Below are 20,708 nucleotides of genomic sequence, written 5' to 3' on the forward strand. Positions count from 1 at the left end.
TTGAGACTTCTGACTGTCAGTTGGGACAGAAAGCTTTTGGCCATCAATGTATAGGCTGTGATGATGTACAAATGGTGGACTCAGTTTAAATGTGCTCAATACGTATTTCAGAGCATATCTATTGCCTCCACACAGCACTTAACATGGACACTGATGAGCCGGCTGCTAGCAGCTAACGGTGCTAACGGCACCAAAAGTTCAAACAATGGCAAAAGTGGTGACAGAGCTAACCTTAGCCTGAGGGGGGAACCGTCGGGGCGTGGGTTGACACGCCTTTATCAACGTTAACCGCCATATGAGTGCAGTGCAGAGCGGCGTCCATTAGCTGGCCAATGGGGGACAACAGAGAGACTCACGTGCACTAAAATGCACGCGCGGCCAGCCCAACGATGTAAACAAAGCACAGAGAATCTCTGATTACAATACACAGAGAGAGGGAGAGCGACTGTATCCTCTGCTCAGGTAGCCATTACTCCACTTTATCTTTACATTGCATATAGATGTTTGCTGCTGTATTAATTCTCTGAATCTTTGTGAATTATGTGGCTTTTATTGGCTGTATTTTATCTTGCTTTAGCACGGTTAGAATAAGCTCATTCGACCGCGCTGTCTCTCTCTTTTCCTGCTACTCTTTCTGTTCCCAGGCCAGCTTTGGGAAGAGCCGTAGCAAGTTCAGAAGTACGTCAGAGCAGGTTTCAGAGAGACTGGAACTGTGCTAAACAGCTAGCTTGGAAATGTGATGTCTACTAGCTGAGATGGTGATACAGTCTGAATGCACTTTCTGGCACTTTCTTGCCCTGACACTCATCCCAGGAAGACGGGGTTTGATCCAAACTGAAAAGTACAATTTCCTCAGGGAGTACAGCTGGCCCCGCTTCCTCCTGGTCACTGTAATCTTTGGTGTCTCCTTCGAGTCAGGTGTAATCAGTCACACACCGCCACATGTTTTGACACCTGTCCTGTGTGGTGTGGAGGAAGTAAGCATATTACTCTGCTGCAAATCAGACTTCTTTCCCTTGAAAACACACACACACAGACAATCAAACCTATCTTCACATGAATTAAGACAGACAGGTAGATTGTCAGAAATGGATTAAAAAAAGAGGGAAAGGAGAAGAAATGAAGGTTCCTTTACATTGTGGTTTTCTTTTGAAAAGAGGGCTGGATGACTGGGGAAGCGAGTGACTGTTAATGGGAAGAAATGAACGTGCTTTACTGGTGGATGTGACAGGAAGAGACTGTTCTTAACAAGGCGTCAGAGTCAGTCAGAGTTACAGATCCATCACTTCTCAGAGGCTGGGAGCAGGAGGGGGGGGAGACATTTAAGGATATTCAGAGAGGGAGAGAGTCTGTGAAGGGTAGAAAAGAAGAGGGAGAAAGAGGGATTTGAGTGCGGCTGACAGCACTGCATTTAATTTGGTCTGCCAGATCCTTTTTCATTTGACTCCCTCTCAACCAGCTTAGAGGCTGCGGAGGACTTGGAGGCGAAGGTTTGCCAGGATGTCTCAGATTAGCAATGATGTGCCACGTCACACTTTAAGCCGGCCTGTAATTCATGTTCAACAGGGGGATACTCACACATTACACTGTGCTGTGCAGGACGTGATTAATTGACTCACACTCTAATATTGGGTGTAATTTGCCCATCCTCTGATGTGAAACTGACTTTATACTAGACTTACTGCATGTCGCCGTCCCAGGGACGTTATAATGGAGTTTTGGCTCAGAGCTGCGTAATTTCTAAACTGAGGAAGCTCAATGATGGAGGGAATTGCTTCAGGTAGTCTTTCAACTCTATTTCATGGAGTTTAATATTCAGGGGAATTTAAATAGAACCAAATAGTTGTGGTTTGTAAACCTACCAATGTTATCATAGTTTCCCTTTTATGGAGACAACTTTCTGTATGGAAAATGGAAATTACAATAAATGACAGAGTTGAGCTTTTTTTTTGAATGGTGTTTCTTTCTCCTGATGTTCAAGGACATACTTTTGTTTGCTCATATCCTCTTTTAGGTCTACTTGATGCAGCTGTTTTCTACGTTTCTTTTTCAGACTATGCTCTTCCTGGATACAGTGGAGGAGGAGGAGGAGGGTCAGGAAGGAGAGGGAAGGAGGGAGATGGCAGAAACCCTGCTGTCTGCCTTGGCAGACCGACAGCAGCAAAGACAGACATGGAGAGACAGGTAACACAATGTACACCCAACTTTGTTCTTTCCTCGAAAGGTCCTCGAAAAATACATCTGATGTGTGAGACAGGTAAAGTAGGACTCTCTCATATTCGTAATGGGAACACCATCACACACAAAAAAGAAAACTACTCCAAACTCATTTTGCAAATGAGCTATTCTGCTTAATATTTAAAACTTTATATTGAATTCATATATTTTGCAGCGGGCTGCTGAGAAAATTGTATGTTTCTATTTTAGGAGCCTTGACATCCCCAAAACAAGGTAAATGTTGCGTGCCGGAAATTGCAAAAATTGTAATTGCAATTAGATAGTCCGACACTGCAGCAAGAGCAACAACTCACTCAGTTAATGAAACCAACTGGAACTATGGGCCTACAACAGGCTCACAAACAATAAACAGCACCTGTGAAACATTTGAGTCAAGGGTCAACAGCCAGGATGTGAATACACATGGGTACCATTACCAATAAGCAACAGAGGCAAATATTTTGTGCATCCCAAAACACTTTGAGAAGAACTTTGAGGCACACAACAACGCACAAGTAGAGGTCACAACCAGAGCTATTAACATGATAGCAAGTGCAAGCCTCGCAGTAAGGACTTAGCAGGGTTAACAACTGTGATCACATCGTCAAGCAAAACAATCATGAATCAACACCTTGGTTCTACTTTCATTCAGCTCCACAGACATGCAGTTGGTGTAGTTGGTGTTTGTGGGGCTTGGGTCTGGCAGCTTTAACAGCTATCACAACGACACGTGTGTCTTGGATAAGCCCAGTCACTTCCTTCCTCCCAGATAAGGGCAGAGAGCTCAAGGATTAGAACACTGGCCATTCATTCTGATAAAGCAGGGCCTCACACACACACACACACACAGACACGCACACAACACAGTGTTATTTTAGCTGTTCATTCTCTCAGTCACTCCCCCCCTCAGCACGAGCAAGGACACACACAAACACTGGCATGCATGTATATACTAGATCTGCATCCACATATGTTTAACTGCTTATTGTCTCTATCAATGGTTTTGACCTCAGTGTCTCACACACACACACATATACACACACACACACATATACACACACACTTTGGACCAGACATGATCCAGAGCCTAAAGAAAGCAAAAGTGCCAGGGGCAGTATCCACAGACTAGAAATTCCTGAAAGCAACATCTTTTCTTTTGAAAGATGTATGTCAGCTTCCTGCAGTGTTGCTGCCCTCATGGCGCCCCTCTGTTTTGAGTTGTCCCCCTTAGTTGACCCTTTAGCTCTGCCCCATCCAGATGAGCCTTGTAAACGGGCTGTTTCCACACACCTTGCTTTGCTGTGTCGACGCCCACGGCCTCACAACTCTGATGTAGGGCCAGCTCTGATAGTGCATTCCAGCTGCAGGTGCTGAAAGCTAGAAACCATGTCGCCACACCCACCCCCAACCTAACATCAGCGCTGTCCCCCGCCATCCCGGGTTCCCCCACCACCCACAATGCAATGTTACCACCTCTTAACCATGTCTGAACCCTAGACTTAGCTCAGCCCACCTTAAGATCCTGACAACCAGTATCACAGACCAGGACAGGAAATGCTCCGTCCTTGTCGGCGGGGCAGACAGACGTTTACTCTATCAGCAGTGAAAGACTGATTAGATTAGTTTTGGAGGAGGGCAAGCGTCCCACACAATATGTTTGAACTCCAGCTGCTCCTGCTACCTCCTCTCCCCTTTACACACATTAAATGTCTATCCCTAACCCCCATTGCCCCCACTTATAAAAAAAGCCAGGGGCCATCCTGTCAAGTGGCTGTCAACAGATCTCATTTACGCAAAACTAAACACATGGCTATGTGCAATGTTAAGTGGGACGTACTGGTACTGATTAGAGATTCGAGATGCTAAAACAAGAAAAAGTTTGTATTTCTTGATGCATACTACTTAGAAGAAAAGTCTTTGTGTTGAATTACAGATACAGTATATTACAGAATCAGACACACAGCGAGGGAATTAGTCCACTTCAGTCAGATGTTTTTAAATCTTCATTTGTTTTCATAAAAGCACTCTCCACAAGAGGACTTTTGAAATTAATTAGCTGATTCTCTTTGCTGGCTTTCTTTATACTGGGTGTCCAAATTAGGTTTTCACACAATATGCAACAGGCAGGCTTTTATTATAATACTGCCTTTTGTTTCCATAGTCATAATACTTCCAAAAGGATGGAGAAAAAAAACTAAAAAAAACACAACAAGGGATGATTGATGACTCTTGCTAGAGGCACATAAACATAAACAACCACCGCTGATTGATTAAGTTTCTCGCTGCCTTTTGTTTCTTAAACACCAGTTAAAGCAGCGCTCGCTGCAACGTGGGCCTGCTCGCTGCCGTTTTCTGCCTCCGGGGCATTTTTAGCACTACCGGGAAGCAAAGAAAGAGAAATTGGACCTGGTGACCAGTAGTTCTTCATGAGTGACTTATAGGCACTCAGAGTGAGTGATGCCTCAGCTTGCCCCGCTAGCAGAAGCAGTCCATTCATTCACTCTGAGCCAACGAAGTTATGAGAGCTTTTTTATTCTTATGAGCTTTTCCGGTAACTGGGTTTTCCCGATGCACATGGTGAATTCTTTGATAGATGCTGCCCTCCGTGTCCCTTTGGTAAATGCCCCGTGAGTGCCCTAGAAATAGATGGATTATTATGTGGGTGGGTGACTGTACTGTAGGAGAGCAGTTGAGTATGCCACACAGGAAGTGCAGATTGACGAGCAAGGCACAACCTCCCGGGAACATATTAGGATAGAAAATGGCACATCTCAATGGCACCAGAAGTATAGAGATTAAAAACATCTGGGTCTTTGTTTAACATCTACGCAAATACTGGTCGAGAAGAATACTCTGACACACTGGAAGTACGTACACATGAAATCCAACAGTATTTCGTCTTTTGTGTGCTACATTTGAACCTACTTCCAGTAGATATTCGATGGTATCTTGAAGCTGTGTGATTACAGTATGTCTACCTTTGAACCTCTTGGATGAGGTGACCTCATGCTAACCTTCCAGTGCCTTGAGGTCAACGCTCTGACTAACAGAAAAAAACACAAAAGAGGTTTGTCACAGCCGGCGAGCAAACACTGAAGGGAACAGCTGCGAGTTTTGTACTGACCATGCAAACTGCTGTAGGCTTTGTAAGGTCATTATATGATAATGAAAATCATTACAGAATTACATGGGGGTTTAGGACATGAGAGCAGCGGGGAGGGGAGGGGAGGGCCACATTGGGTTTGATAAATGGACTGTGAAGGTGCCCATCTGGCCCTCTCTATGGCTTTTTCTTCCTGCTCTTTTATCCACTCTCGTCCTTTACTACCCCTCTTTCATTCCCCTCCTCTGTTCTGCAGCGGGCCAGTGTAAAAGCAAGCAGGCCTGTAGTGAAACATTAACAGAGTGCAAACCCAACTCACCTCTGTGGAGGAGAAAAGAAGAGGGGAGACAGGCGGAGGTGTTGATGACCCAGAGCAGGGTTTGTGCATGACTTGGCAAACCCTGTCCTCCCATCTCTCAGTGTGGGCCGGGAGGGGAGTAGGCAGCCATTGACCTTTGGCATCGGAAACAGTTGGACCGCTCAGGATGAGTGAGTCGCTGATGTTTGGAGACATTTAGACCTTCTTTGTTTAATAGGCTTTGGTGGCAATACAATTCAATGGTTTAAAATAGTCCATTTACTTTGTTTCTGCATTTTGATGTTATACCAAGTGACAAGAAAGAGGCAGCACATTCTGCAGCAGTGGCAGCCCGGGATGATAGAACATCATATTCATCTGTATCCCATCGAGACATTGTCTGTGATTTTGGACTGCACAGATAAACTTATGTAAAGGCTTTTTCCTCTTGCTTTGCAAGCTTTTTTTTTTTGTTTCTTTTAATAATGCAAATGTTAACTACAGTGAAAGGTATGTATCCACGAGAGAGCATCTAGTTCAATTTATTTCCATGTAGTTTTAAATTTTGGTTATTTTGGATTATTTTAAGAACTGTAATTCAATTGACAAGCATTACATTTTTTTTAATCATAGGCAAATATCTTTCTATTATCTAATTCAATTTCTGTCTCACTTTGAGAAGACAAGGAGTTGACCCACACCACACAGGTTAGGCTGTCACTATAATAGCTGTACATTCTGAATCTGTGGGGTAGTACATCTGTCGCCTGTGTTTATTACTTTTCTCCAACTTGTTGAGAGTTAGTGAGGTCTTTATCCCACGACAAAGGCAACATCAGCTGACATGGCAGGCAGAGCTAAAGGACAGAGAAGGAGGTCCACGTGTCCACAGCTGCACTCATCACTCAGCTGTCCAGCTTGACCCATGACCTGTAGGGCCGTCTCACAGCCTCCATCGGCTTTATGTTTCCGGCCATTGTCATCCTCTCTTGTCCTCACCTGGACAGGGCGATGCTTCACAAAAGGCCCGGTCTGTCATCAAAACCAAGGGTCACCGGGGGCCAGCAGGGGCCAGAGACCTGACGTTGAAGCTGTGCCCAGCCGGGGATGACCCTACCAGTGATGTCAGCTACCAGTTGCTCCCCTGTGGAGACGCATTGAGACAGAGAAAAAGGAGGAGAGAGACCCTCGTCGGCAGGCATTTCATTCCAGGAGTGGTGACATTTCTTTTGTGTTGTCCCTGACGGACCCCGCCCAGAATCCTGCACTGGGGTGGGACAGGGAGTTAGAAGACAATGGAGGTCCCCTGTCCCAGATGGGAGTTGGAAAGATTGTCAATGTCGTGTCCACAATAAAAATGGACAGACCACAGCCTTGTCTAATGTGGCCAATGACCTCCTTAAAGCCCTAGAAATGGAGACGCCATGCTGCAGGGATTACTTTCATGCCATTTACGACTCACTCTCTTTATACACTCAAGGGTTTGCTGGGCACAGATTCCCATAGACCTCTAGCAAAGCCGTCATCTGTTCGGCTGTCATTGCACAAGTGATTGGTTGAGGACAACGTGTCCTTCCATGACTTTCTTTCAGCATTAAGGAATCTGACGTGGATTACGTGGATGCGTTTGTGAAATAGGGTTTGTGCGGTAAAGTTAAGAGAAGCTGGAATCAAGCTGTCAATAAGTAGGTTTAATTAGCAAGGGTGGTGGTGGTGGTGGTGTTCAGGATGGCGTCATAAACCAAAGTTCTGGTTGGCGGCGGGTCGGTCCGGGCACGTTGTCATCCAGGCCTGTGTGATGTAAGTTGCAACCCGAGGTGTCAATCAGATCTCCCAGGCAGCAGCCCCACATTTGCCTCCACATCACCCCCACAGCAGAAGAGACCGTGCGAGCTCAGTCGTTTTTTTCCTTGAGTTTCCTTGAGTTGCCAGCCAAACGTTTAGCTGGCTGCGCCATTGTTTCTCTATACCTCCAGGGCTTGCTCGCTGCAACGGTTGACACACACCTTTGTGTGGCGGGTGGAACTGCCATCCAACGACCATGCTCTTTATCTGTGTGGTTGTTTTTTTTGTACCACCTACTTTTGCCGTCATTGGCATTGCTGTGTTTACTTGGTTCAGGGCGCTGGAGGAGAAAACAAATAAGTACATGTCATCTGTCTCTTTCATCGCCGACCAGCCTGTAATTAGCGCAAGCGCAGTGGTTAGCCGAAAGACGCTGTCGTCTAATTTGTCTGTCTTTATCTAAAACATGTCTGTGTGGTCCCTTAGACCGGGTACATGCGTGCCACGAGATCGCCTGTGGCCTGTGTGTCTTTGAGGTGTGTGTTTGTGTGCGCTTGATTGTAAATTATGAATTCTTCTCTCATGCAGCCGCCCTTGTTTAGCAATCAGTCAGTTATGCATGACATGTCCTGACCTCAGCAGAACCTCACAGCTGCTTTTGCCGTAGCCGTTGTACTCCCATCGTAGATAGCTCCCAGGCTGGAAACTAGTCCAGAGTATCTCTTATTCTTGCAGGAATGCACCTTGAATAAGATGACTGGTGATGCTATTTCTTTACCTTCTACTTACTGTACAAACAAGTTCTACCCGTGTAAATATGCACTTATCTCTGTCTTGCCTTATTCTCAAACAAGTCAGTAATTGGCCATCGAGGTACATGCTTTCTCTCGTTTTGTGGTTAAGTGTGGGAATGGAAGGCTTGCAACTGGCAGGGTTCAGTATCACGCTCTCTTTTTTTCTGTTGATTTTCTCTGCTTATCCTTGACTTGAGTCACAACTGCATTAAATTGCTCGTAAGTTTTTAATGAAAACAGTCATTTCATAATTACGCATTTCAGAGTAAGAGCTTGGCAATGCAATGTGGCACAGAAAGGGAGAAAGAGAGAGTTAAAAATGCCATTAAAAGTCCCACAGACATTTAAACACACTTGTTGCAGAGACAGTTGCCCATTACATGCTGCCTTTTTTAATATGGAAACAAGATTTGTGTTTGGAAAAGACGAAGTGGTAAGGAGAGGAGGAGGAGGGGGGGGGGGGGGGGTTTGGGTTTGGGTTTGGGCCTGTTTTACTGGTAGTCACAAAAACCAGGACATTCCTTCTGGTCAAACCCAAAATCCCAGAGAGCTGATAGAGCATGATTGGGTGAGGATGTGTGGCAGGCATGTGAAACAAACGGCAAGGACTTACCATTTTGGCCCGGCGGAGGGTGTGCTCGCCAAAAACATCTTGTTTACCTCAAGTAAATCCTGTTTGTTCTTGGTGGGATAGCAGTCCTCATTTGAGGACCAAGTTGAAACGGTACCAAATTAGGATTTCTACACTGGAGTAGTGTACATGTGAATAACTGTTTGTGAAAGGTAAGTGAGCTATTTAGATGAGCAATTAGAACCATGACAGAAAATGATGACGGTAATTATGCACAAGCGTCAGTAAACATACAAACAATGTGCGTATCAGATGCTTTTAAAGTTTCACGTTGTGTTTTGTGTATGATTTTTTTACAGCCACTTGGAGGTTGGACATATCTGTGCTGGGTTCGGGTCGTTAATGTCTATATCGCAGAACTAACTGAAGGAATGTATGCCGTCTTTAAACACAGACACACACGCACAGTATACATGCATGCACGCCACGTGCTCCGTCCTCTCCCGTTTTCTCCACCTCATCTACCACAACCACCACACCTGGGCGCTCCCCTCCTACAAACACCTCCACCCCTTCCCCTCTATATATGCACATCTTTCTCCCCTCCTCTGTTAATTATAACCTACACCGCTGGAACACTTCATTTCATATCAAGCATATTGTCTCTTCAAGGCTGGCAGGCGGGTCATAAATTATCCTGAAGGTGAGGATGGAAGTTGGAGGAGATAGTTATGAAAATTTCATCTGTCTGCCGTAGCGGCCGCAGCTGCTCCTGTCACCAGCCGTGTGCTGGAGGAATTACACCGGGTCAGCGTTTGTGTGCGTGTGTGTGTGTTCTTCAGTTTGTGCATATGCGTAGGCACGTGAACACATGTGAACAGTTACAGTGTGCACGTGTACACGGCACTCGCGCATGCAGGTCTTTGTGTATCCCCACATTTGTCCCTGCGTGCATGTGCCTGTTCCCGTGTGTGTTGCTGGGCCAGTGTGCACAGAGGGTTGGCCAGGTAAGACCTGCCTGTCAGTGTGTGGAACATCTCTGGCGTCGCTGTCACCCCGGGGCCCCCAGCTCTGCCCCTGAAGCAGGGAGACTGGGAGGGGGGGGGACGAGCTCGCAGGGCGGTCCCCAAGCTGTCTCTGTTCATTACCGCTACAGAGACGGGACGTGGCCGGCAGGTGGCCAGACCTTTAGTCCTTACCTACTGTGATCATCTGCTGCTCCACTCTGTGTATGTGTGTGTGTGTGTCTGTGTGGGTGGGTGGGTGTACGGGCGTGTTTGAGAATGAAAAAGAGTCAAAGGAGCCCCATAAGTTATGTATTGGAGCAGGGAAGTGCATATTTTATGTTTGACCTATGAGTGTGCGTTTGTGTCTCTGACAGATTATTGCACGGAGGCAATGTGCCTGTGCAGGCACATCTCTTAATGGCTGTGCTTACATATTTACGAATGTACAGAAGTTCTGCATTTGGAGAAACTGGAGTGCTGCTGTGGCACTTTCTTGACAGAGCGCGGAGCAGCTCTCCTCGACAGACAGCCACTCCAAGTGGCAATTAGTAAGAAAAGAAAAACACAGTATAACTCCCCCCTTTTCCCTTCTTCCGTCAATCTGCAGTTTCCTGCAAAAATTCTATTAGGGCCAAAGTCCATTGCTGTTAATTACAATTCTAACTAGCTTGCCTCCTGACGAATGGATGGCTTCAGCAGCGATGTAGGATAAAAGGGATATCAGCGATTTCACTTCCGTGTACAAAGGCAGCCTCTGAAATGGGTCATCAATCCCATAGTGATAAATGTCTGGTGGAGTAATGACTCTCTTATCGGCGCCGGATTACTGCAGATATTTGTAATTAGTGTAGCCACACAAGTCCCCGACAGATGTTTTTGAGGCGGCACAATATTGGAGCCTTGTTTTAGTGCTAAATGGGAACTTCCGGCAAAGAATAGGGACAGTTGGAGCTATTGTATTGCGGCAGACATAGGTGAATCTGGAGGAGGGGAAGTGTGAACGTGTTGTGCTGCACACACACACCTACAGTACACACAAATGTATGGAGCCACATGTACACACACTTGAGCTCATGACCTGATAGCTAAATACACAGCCCGAGGTCCATCCTTCAGCTATTGAGCTCAGTTGTCACATGACTGTGAGAGCCAGGGGGCTCCTCTCCTCCTGTTCCTCCTCCTCCTCCTCCTATCACAGCCCCAGAGGTAGCCACTGCTACGCCAGGGGGAGTGAACGATTCACTTTTAACTTCCATTTCTCATGTTTTGGGTCGAGATTCACTAGCTGCCCTGAAGTTTTTTTTTTTCTTCTTCCACCTCTTCCAGCTCTCATGAAATCACAATGTGATGTATTCAGCCTGAGGTGTAGCTCTATTCACAATGCAGTTTGACACTACGAAGCCCTGCTCCCCTCTGCTCTCACAATGCACCCGTACAGACAGACTGCTGACAAGTCTGTACCGGTAATACAATTGTCCTGGCTGTAATCGACAGCTACTTTGAGTACACACTCAAAAAGGGCGACCGGTGTTTAATTCATTTCTACCGCCATAAATATGCGTATGTAAATATATATAACGCCATTATAGAGAACTTTGCCAATGAACCCTTTGTGTCTAGATTTCACATTGGATGATGTCTGCGTTGTGTTGCCAAAATAGACACTCACCAACCTGGTGTCCGACACACCCAGAAACCTATACACACATACACAGCCTGCCCGGCACTGACAGACGTGTAAGCAGATGCAGCCAGAACTGGTAATGGCAGGTGATTATAAGTGGCACACGTGCCAAACTAATTAAACCCCTGGGTTGACAGCAGCGTTTGGTTGCACTGGCATTCTGGCATGCTGGCATTAGAATAATTGTAGCAGCAGCACATTTCACCTGCGAGACTGCAGCTAACAACGTCATTTATTTTACAGCGGGCTGCGGCGGATGTTGCTACAGAGGCCCGAGTTAGCTTGCTTTAGGTTTGACACGTAAAGCAACCCCTGGCACAGAGGGGACAGCCCATTCAATCAATTTTGTTCAACCTAAATTCAAACTTAAAAATAATTTTTTTTACTCTGGTGTTAAACTTCAGGAGAGAAATGAATAGTTCACACACTCCACTGTTTGTTTGAATGTGTGAACTTGTGAGAATCACATTCATAATAAAATTCATAAAGTTTGTAAAGATATCATACAAACAGAATTTTTTTTTTTTAAATAATCCCAAATTAATTTTTACATGCATAAAGACAGTTTTCCAGTATTTCCATGTTACTCCAACAAATACAAACATCTATACATTTGTATATTATACATGGTAAAGAAAGAACAATTTATTAAAATAAATAGCTGGTAAAAAGCTTAAATTAGTAACAAGAGTTGTTAAAAAAAAATCCAGCTAAGAAATTAAGTTTCAAGCAGTGACTTAAAGGAGGACACAGAGTCATCCAGCCTGATATCCCACCTCTGCATGTCCCCCAGTCAGGACACACTGCAGCAGGCAGGCAGGAAAGAGACAAGGACAGGAGGACGAGTCTCTCTGTTCGTTCACTTCTCAGGTCATCACTTCTCCAGCTGGAGGGCTGGAGCTGTAAGCCCACCTCACAGAGGTCAGAGCTATGCCAGGAGGCCACGAACTGCACCAGGAGGCCCACCTGCACACATTCTGTGCATCTCTGCATTTACACCGCTCTCTCTCTCTCTCACACACACACACACACACACACACACACACACACACACACACACACACACACACCCACACACACCTGGATGGTTGAGTAAGAATTCTGACATGCCATGAGTTCTGTGGAAACTAGTTTGGCTGTAACCGACTTGACTGATTCATGTGATTGCCTTGTGCTGTGCAGGTGTGGCTAGGTGGCCAGGTGCCGCATCACAAGGTGTGTGCACTCAAGGCGAGAGATAAATCTGATACGGTATCTTCTTAGTGTAGGAGTGAGTCGCGTTATGCATGGAATCCATGGTCATTGTATAGTCAGGTTTATGAGCTGTGGCGTGGCGTATCATACGCTTTCATGTGATCTCCAGCCAAGACCTTATACAACCAGTATTTCTGTGCTGCAAATCACAGTAGTTACAAATAGAATGTACAGTATTCAGCTACCCAGCCATTCCCCCCATAGGCCTTCTCCATTTGCACATAATTGCTTCCTTGCTGTACTGCATACATATCACTTGCTGAAACATCACTTACACTTTTCAGGTTTTATTGCACATCCACAGACTGTGTTCAGTCTCGATAGCTAATGTGTTAAGCTGGTTGTAGAAGAAGTGAAAAATCAGCTCTTTGAAGGCACAAGTAAGTGGCCGATGGCAGCAGATAGCTGGGGCTTAGTGGATCCTCATTATGTGCTGTAGCAAGCTGATTAAAACATTTGATTTGTTCCCAGTGTGTGTATGTGTGAGCGTACAGTGAAGGGCCTGTGTGTGTATGCGTACACGTGCATGCGCTTGTATGGAAAAAAAGAGTAGGCCTTTGGGCTGCTGCGGTGTGTTATCTGTTTTTTCAACCTTGTCATACTAATTACAGTCCATATTTACGTACATTCTCTTTTTGTTTTCTGCCCTCGATAGGCATCTGTGAGCGCCTCGGCCCAGGCTCTTCTCATTAACAGACTGATGATGGTGTGATAGGTCTATCTAGTGATGATACAGGGAGCTTTCCCAAAAAAAGAGGTCATGATACAAATGTTGTCAGCTTTTTTTTCCACGACAAAGAATTATGCTCTCGTTATCATTGACACTGATTGTAATTTCGCTAGCGAGGGTTGGTGGGGAAAGTCTCCACGTTCGAATCAAAGCCAAATGAAAAAGGCATTAATGCTAACTTGTGTCAGAACCTTATTAAATTGTATTATCGCCCCATAATCAGTCACTGCTCCCTAACTTGGGTGGGGGTTGTGACATGATTAACAAGGAAGACGAAAGGAAGAAAAACAGCTACACAAAATGTATTTCTTCAAAATTCTTCTCTGTTCTGACATTTCATTTTACTGAGAAAGTTTCACTCCTTGCCTGTACTGTTCACATAAAGCTCCTTTAGCTTCATTTTATATGGGCATAAGCCAAATAGTGTGAGAGGAACTGACTGAATACTGTGTCTGAGGCACAGTACTTGTATTGGCTTTCAAAACCCAGTATCAGTAGCACAAGCAGCTAGCAGCTAGACTGCACCCAGACACCAGATGTAGCCAACGGTGACATATCATGTTTGAAAGACCGAAAAGGCAAACAACTCCCAACTGAATATTTTTCTACTTTTTTTTTCTTCTTCTTTCTTCTTCCTCTTGGGTCACTGACTCCATCACCACTTCACCAGTGGTGACCTTTGTCAAGCTACCGATCGTGTTCGCTGCACGGGTCGCTCACAACATGACGGATGGACCGGACCACACCCTGGCTTTTTGGAAACACTGTTTCTGATTAACCAAATCCCGTCAGTTAGCTTAACTGGTTACAGCCTTATTATGCGAGTCCGTGCGTGTTAGAGAGACATAGAGCAACTTACAATGGGAGTTGTAAATGGTTAAACAGGAAGCTGTGTGAGGATACACGGTGGGGTGAGCAGGATAAATCACAGACAGCTGAGTTTTATATGGGAGGGGTAGGCGGTAGGGTGTTTGGGGGTGTGAATGGTTTTATACGAGTGTGAGTGACTGATTCCCAGACACAGAGCTCAGTGCATCCTGAATGAGTAAATGGCATTTATTCAGCCGGTTAGTCTGGGAAAACATATGGTGCCATTTGGAGGCCCAGACTGGTGCACGCTGTTCTCCTGTAATTAGACTGGCCCAGCAGAGCAGCTACATAACTGCTTCATGATAACCGCCCTACTGTAGCCTACAGTGCTGCTGCCACCCAGCCCTGGCTGCAGCACAGGACCAGCACACCACATTACACATCCTGTTAACACACTGTTCAACACCAGTGAACACCGGTGACACCACAGCTCTGGCAGCTGCACATGTGCACCCAGGGCCAGCCTTGCATGGTACGTATGTGTGACGGCACAAACAAAAATACGCACTGCACTTTTCGTTCTCTTTGTGCTTGCAATATGCATCACAGTTGAGTCTGATTCACCAAAGCAGCAGCTGTGTGTGCAATCAGTGACTGGGTCTGCCTTCCTGGTGTATTCTGGGAAAGAAGGGTAACTTAAAAATGTGCAGTTTCGGCGATGAGAAAAAAAATCAAAAAAATTGTGATGTGTGTTGCTAAAATTGTAATAATTGTCTTCATTTATAGAAAGGTTGAAGTAGGAGTCAAGAAATAAAGTTATAAGAAATTCTAAAAAAGGTATAAAAAGAAATATTGCTTAAAAATATTGCTTATAAAAATCTTAAGCCGCTGCAATATAAATGTCAAATCAAAGCATATCCACGGCACATTAGCAGCTCAGTGAATGTCAAGTTCAAGTTTAACGACTACACGCCTGAAACCTCCCTCTCTATTGCAGGCTGTCTTTGTTTGGTCAGATATTGCATTATTTTATAAGTTATAAAACACTTGGTTATTGCCTTCATTTACTTTATATATGAAACTGGATACCTTTTTTTTTATACTGCCTTAGTATAGCTGCCCTGTCATTTTCAGAGAAGTTTCTATGGAATACCATTTGATTAAAATTCCTCGCTGCACACACACACAGACACAACCTAAGTTTAATATATCTGTGCATTTTTGAACCCGGGCAGCATGGTGGCTCTGTGGTTTGCTCTGTTGTCTGTGTGGACTTTGCATGTTTTCCCCATGTTTACGTGGGTTTTACTAAAAAAAAAAAATTTGTTAGCACTGTGAAAGACCAACAACCAGGCTAGAATATACCCCACGTCTTACCTAATGTGTGCTGGGATAAACTTGAGCACCCTATGGTCATGAATCCAGCAGAAAGCACAGTAAAACCCTTGTATCGTATTTTTACCCCTCAGTTTAGAGATAGTTTGCACTTAAACTGCTTTGTTTGAGATAGTGGGACACCTTTTGTTTCTCTCGGTTTTCTTTCTTCCTTATTGTCTCTGCTCTCTTCTCTTCTTAATCACTCCCCACCCTCCCTCCATCAGGATCAGGGCAGCAGATTGTGTGTCGAAGGTGTGGGTCGTGTTGGCAGGGCTGCGGGGGCGTCAGCTGGGCTGTTGTCCCATCAGGGGGGGGAACAGGCTGGCAGCCCGGCGGGAAGGCCCTGTTAAAGATACACTGCTGGGAATCGGACTGAGCCAGCGCCTGGTCCAAACCACGCACACACACACAAACACACACACCGGGAGGGATTGGTAAGGAAAGTAGTGGGGGTGTCCAAACCTGGGATAAAGACATTTCCTCCCTCATTTATAAAATCTGACACCACCAGTCTGCCCTCTCCTCCTCCCTCATCAACATCCCTTCACAAAGATCGCAGACACCCTCACAGACACATATATACACACACACACACACACGCACGCATGCTGGTGCACAGACAGTGAAAATCCAAGCTGTAGTCTAGAATCTTGAGCTGCAGTTCCTCTAATAACCACAGAATTCCTTTCAAAATCTGTCAATGTCTTCCTCAAAATAGAATGAAATGAATATTTGTTGGTCTTGATAGTTAATTATAGCCCTAACTTGGTAGCAATTTCAACAATCCTTGCTGGCTCCAGTATACGCCAAGTTGGCTACAAGCGGTAAAGCCGCGCAATAGCTTCACAACGTTCCTCCAGAAACCTTCAGCCACCTATATACAGTTTCACAGATGCTACTTCGGTGATTTCAACTTCAGTGTGTAAATCCCTACCGAATGATTTAAATCCCTCGGTTGGCTTGGAGGACATTTAAAGGTACAGCATGGACCGTCGCACGTTTCTCTACACATTCAAGACCTATTATGTACAGCTAACACCCCCTCAACACGCACACATAAAATGACATACTGTACTACATACTGTCTGTGTCCAGAAGGGGCGGTCTGCGTGGCATGCTATTCTCTTGTTGTCTGTTTAGCAAGTACAGCACGAGAGCACTGCCAAATTTGCATATGCCGCCATGTATATTTCAGCAGCGTTTAAGACACACATCACCGACAGTGAATTATGCATGGGGCTGGTACAGTGGAGGTGCTTGTTTTATGCACTTGTGAGGGGGAAATTGAACTGTGTTGTCTTCTGCTCATGACGCTCAAGGCCCAAGGCCCATTAAAGCACACGGAGCAGGCAGCCTCTAAATGGACTGCTGGTGTACATCGTATTCCCCTCTAACAAAGCAAAGGGAAATGCGTCCGACAGGTTCTGACAGCTAGGTAATAGGATTCCCACCCCTCCAAAGGGACTGACTGAGGTGCTGTTGTAGTGTCCTTGTAGACCGCTCCGTCTTTTCGCATGTGAACGTGCATGTGTGTTTGTTAAATGCGGTGCTGCGGCAGAGATGAGTGACTGAATAATTCAAAACTGGCATGTCTCACAAAATGATGCAAACCCGTGCATGGATTGTCAGTGGGAGGAATAGAGTGTTGCAGTAAAGACAGCCTAAAAGGCTCTTATGCATTATAGGCAAGCCTCTTGAAACTGTTTTCTCGTATGCAAATGTAACACACAAGCTGCAATCTCCTCCATTCACTGCAAATACAAATGAGGCATAGGGCTGTTTATGTTTGTGCTGCGCATGCGGCCGCTAGAAGAGGATGGAGGGCTGCTGGTCGAAGCACATGGAAGATACAATAAGAGACACAATTGCGCCGCTATCAACGTTTACTTCAAAGAGTGAGCAGTTAGAGCTGTGGCTTTGCCTGCACGACGGCACTTGTGTTCGCGTAAGCCTCTTCTGGACTGAGGGAACAGACTGCAGAGGATGAGCATAATTCGACATGTCATTTAAGACACCTATGCTTTCCCACTGCTCTATATTTATCCACTTGGCGGTCTCTAACAGGCCCTCGGGTCAACACATTGTGTCCCTACCTGTCAGCTCAGCAGTGGACGGGACGTATGTGGTGGATAGAGACAATATGAAGCCACCTGCTAGTCGCCCTGCCCCTCTCCTCCCCTCTCCTCTCTCCTGCTCTCTTCTCTTTGCCTCACCTTCCCACTGGATGCATTTCTGACAATTCATATATTCCTGTTATAGCGTCCTTGTTTAGCTTGGCCTAGCACCAGTGAATCTGCTATTTATAGAGTTCATTTTAGCCACCTCTGTGTGGTAAATGATGATAAGCCTAGCCTGTAATAAACAATCTCGTAAACAGCTCTGCAGCTCATGCCTTAATGGCCTTAGGGGCTTGTAAGAGCTTTATAACACATTTATTACCCCTTTAATGGCTGAGGAGCTGTGAGCCATAACATAAGCTACCACTAATTTAATTTCCTGACATATATTGGCTTTATGTTATCTTTAGGTTTTGGTTATTTTGCCAAGTTGATTGATTTTATACCTTATTCAGGGTCTTGCCTAATGCATTGTGACACCAAAGAGAACTTTATTCAACACTTGCTTCAATTATTTTGCCACTTTGTATTCAGAGTCTGGTAAGAGAAGAGGAGAAACCATTACTTTGTCAGCCAAAAGCACACATCTACTCAGAACAGACGAAAGGGCCAGCATGGGGAATAGAGATATTTGATGTTGAATCTCCCCCTATTTACAGTAGGATGCCTGAATAAACGTGTTCAGAAGCTGGAAAGCAGCTTTATGACCCATAACCCTGAGGTATTTGAAATGGAACAGCAGGACTTACTTTGAAAAAGAATAGGAGATGTGCTCTGGGCTCACTGTTTATACCTTGATGTGATTTGGACTGAAATATAAAAAAAAAGCCTGTTTATCTGTTCTTTCCCTTTCGTCCATGGCTGAAAATTGCAGGGTTTAGGAAAGGGAGGCTATTCCGATACACTGCACTGCTGGCAATGGTTGGACCAAAGGAAATCTCCTCTTTTGTTTTTAGTGTCTGAAGCTGGTATAGAAAATGATTCAACAAGTATTATTTTAAAAGTTTTCATCACATTGTTAGCTGTTTACCCCTTTTTTTTCTGTCGTAGCTGTTCCGTGTTCAAACCAGACGCCGTTGCAATCCTCATCACCGCGGCATTGTGTGTGAAGGATCCAATGGGCAAGGTACAGATTCCCCATCACACAAGTGCCCTTTCTGCAACAATTCCCCATCATGGTTTATTAAACTAACTCTGGGGCCTGGCGATCTACTTTTGGTTTCGGTGCTTTTTTTTTTTTTTTTTTTTCAAATACCAATTTCAACCCTTCCTCAATTATTCTTTTGTCTGAAAAGAGGCACGGTATCAATCTTTTATGTTTTGGAAAAATCTGATGAGTGCTATTTGCTGGACCTCCTGCTCAACAGAGATTGTGGAGCTGGCGTGGGGAGAGAAATACGAAATTGCAGTGTAAATCAATACTGGGCCAGTAATGTTTGGGGGGGGGGGATCCTCTTTCAAAGAGCAGAGCTGAATTTGTCCGCCTTATGTTTTTGATCTCTTACTGTACTCATTTCATACCAGGCGCAGTTGTTATCATAGTTGCTGTTGTTTGTATGTTATTTTAGCTTCGTTCCCAAGTAGCTATTTTACAATTTGGACGAAAATACAATTAAAGGCCCATCTGTTTCCAATGGTCCTAACGTCAGACAGATGGGGTCTGTCTATTGAAGCCATACCCGGATCCTTGGCAGGTTAGAGGCTTCAATAATGAACTTGCTAAATATGTGACCAGGCTGATTTCATCCCAACAATGCCTGTATGGGCTAGAATGGGTAAATATTATTTTTCATAAAGTCAAGCCGTCGCACTTTAGCCTTGGCGACAGTCCGGGGAAAATGCAGGACAGTGATTTTTAAAATGTGAGGATACAAAGTAATGAAGGCTACATATGCATCCATAAGCAATAGCGTAATATTCGTCCCTATATACTATCAACTCGTGAACAGCAATTCATTTTCTCATTCACATGTTTTCCATGTTTTTAGAGCATCACCTCAGAGTACTATGAAGGCACGCGTTTTCAGCAGGAGAAGCTCTCGTCCTGGTCGGGGCCCCTAACCACTAAACCTGACAATGTTAGTTAGCATTTTGTGGGACATGCAATCCTGATTCTGGTTGAGCTGCACTGGGCCACTGTAAAGGCCGCAGTACTTTACAACTTTTGAGGAGTCATGGGATTTGTCACATGCTTTCACTTTCAAACTCCTCACATTAAGCTTCAAACCACTGACCCTGTGCTTGCCCAATTATACATGTCAAAGAAAATCTCACAATCTCACACTGATCCCCAATGCATAGCGCATGTGTGTAAACAGCTTGGCCACAGTCGTGTATGCTGTTATAGAGTAGTCCTCTTACTTCCAGTCTGGGCTGCTACGATGCGGCAGTAGTCAGTAGGAAACCAAGAGAGTTCTTGCTAACTCCTGTTTTAAATACAAAGGCTACCGGAATTGTGCGACAGTAAACGGGCTAATCGAATAGGTAATAATATACCATACTAACAGCTGTCCGAAAGTGTTTAGGTTAATTGTAACAAATACACTGCCCCACCCTGTTCTGTCTGTGGGAGACACAGTTGTGTATCAGGTTTTCTGGGGACTGAGGCCGGGTCTGGGACTGATTGACTACACTGCGTTGAGCGTAATGGACTCAGGTCTTCAATGAAGTACAAGCAACCGCCCACTCCTCATGCCCTCCAAGCATGCAGGCACAAACATTTCTAACACAGTTCTTTTACCTTGAAACAAGCCTGAGGGCTCTGACCAAAACACTTCTAATATAGGAAAATTGAGCTGCTTTGAACTTTGGTGTTTTTGATAACTACTTGGTATGCTTCCTGGAGGATAACCTGTGGGCTTGGCTTCCCAAGCTTTAATCCCTTTGATTAAGTGCCAGGGCAAGATAGCTCGGCACTCAATAGGCCCTTTACCTTCCTGATACCCCCACTGTCCATGGGCT

At 45.0% G+C, this 20,708-nt stretch overlaps 1 protein-coding gene across 6 annotated transcripts in view; it reads left to right on the top strand.

Moving 5' to 3' along the window:
• fto (FTO alpha-ketoglutarate dependent dioxygenase) overlaps window positions 1–20,708 on the top strand; it is a 113,000-nt gene that overhangs the window by 49,929 nt on the left and 42,363 nt on the right. For 2 of the 6 annotated variants that reach the window (XM_076078090.1, XM_076078088.1), the window contains exons 8-9: window positions 2,054–2,184; window positions 2,428–2,451. In XM_076078090.1, the coding sequence (XP_075934205.1) occupies window positions 2,054–2,184; window positions 2,428–2,451 (155 nt within the window). Of the gene's footprint in view, window positions 1–2,053; window positions 2,185–2,427; window positions 2,452–5,576; window positions 6,070–6,625; window positions 15,080–20,708 lie in introns of those variants that run through there. The other 4 variants (XM_076078094.1, XM_076078089.1, XM_076078092.1 and 1 more) reach the window with 3 other exon arrangements.

This window comes from Anarhichas minor, unplaced genomic scaffold (assembly GCF_050575085.1).
Source record: "Anarhichas minor isolate MPS153535 unplaced genomic scaffold, ASM5057508v1 ptg000062l, whole genome shotgun sequence".
Taxonomy (NCBI): domain Eukaryota; kingdom Metazoa; phylum Chordata; class Actinopteri; order Perciformes; family Anarhichadidae; genus Anarhichas; species Anarhichas minor.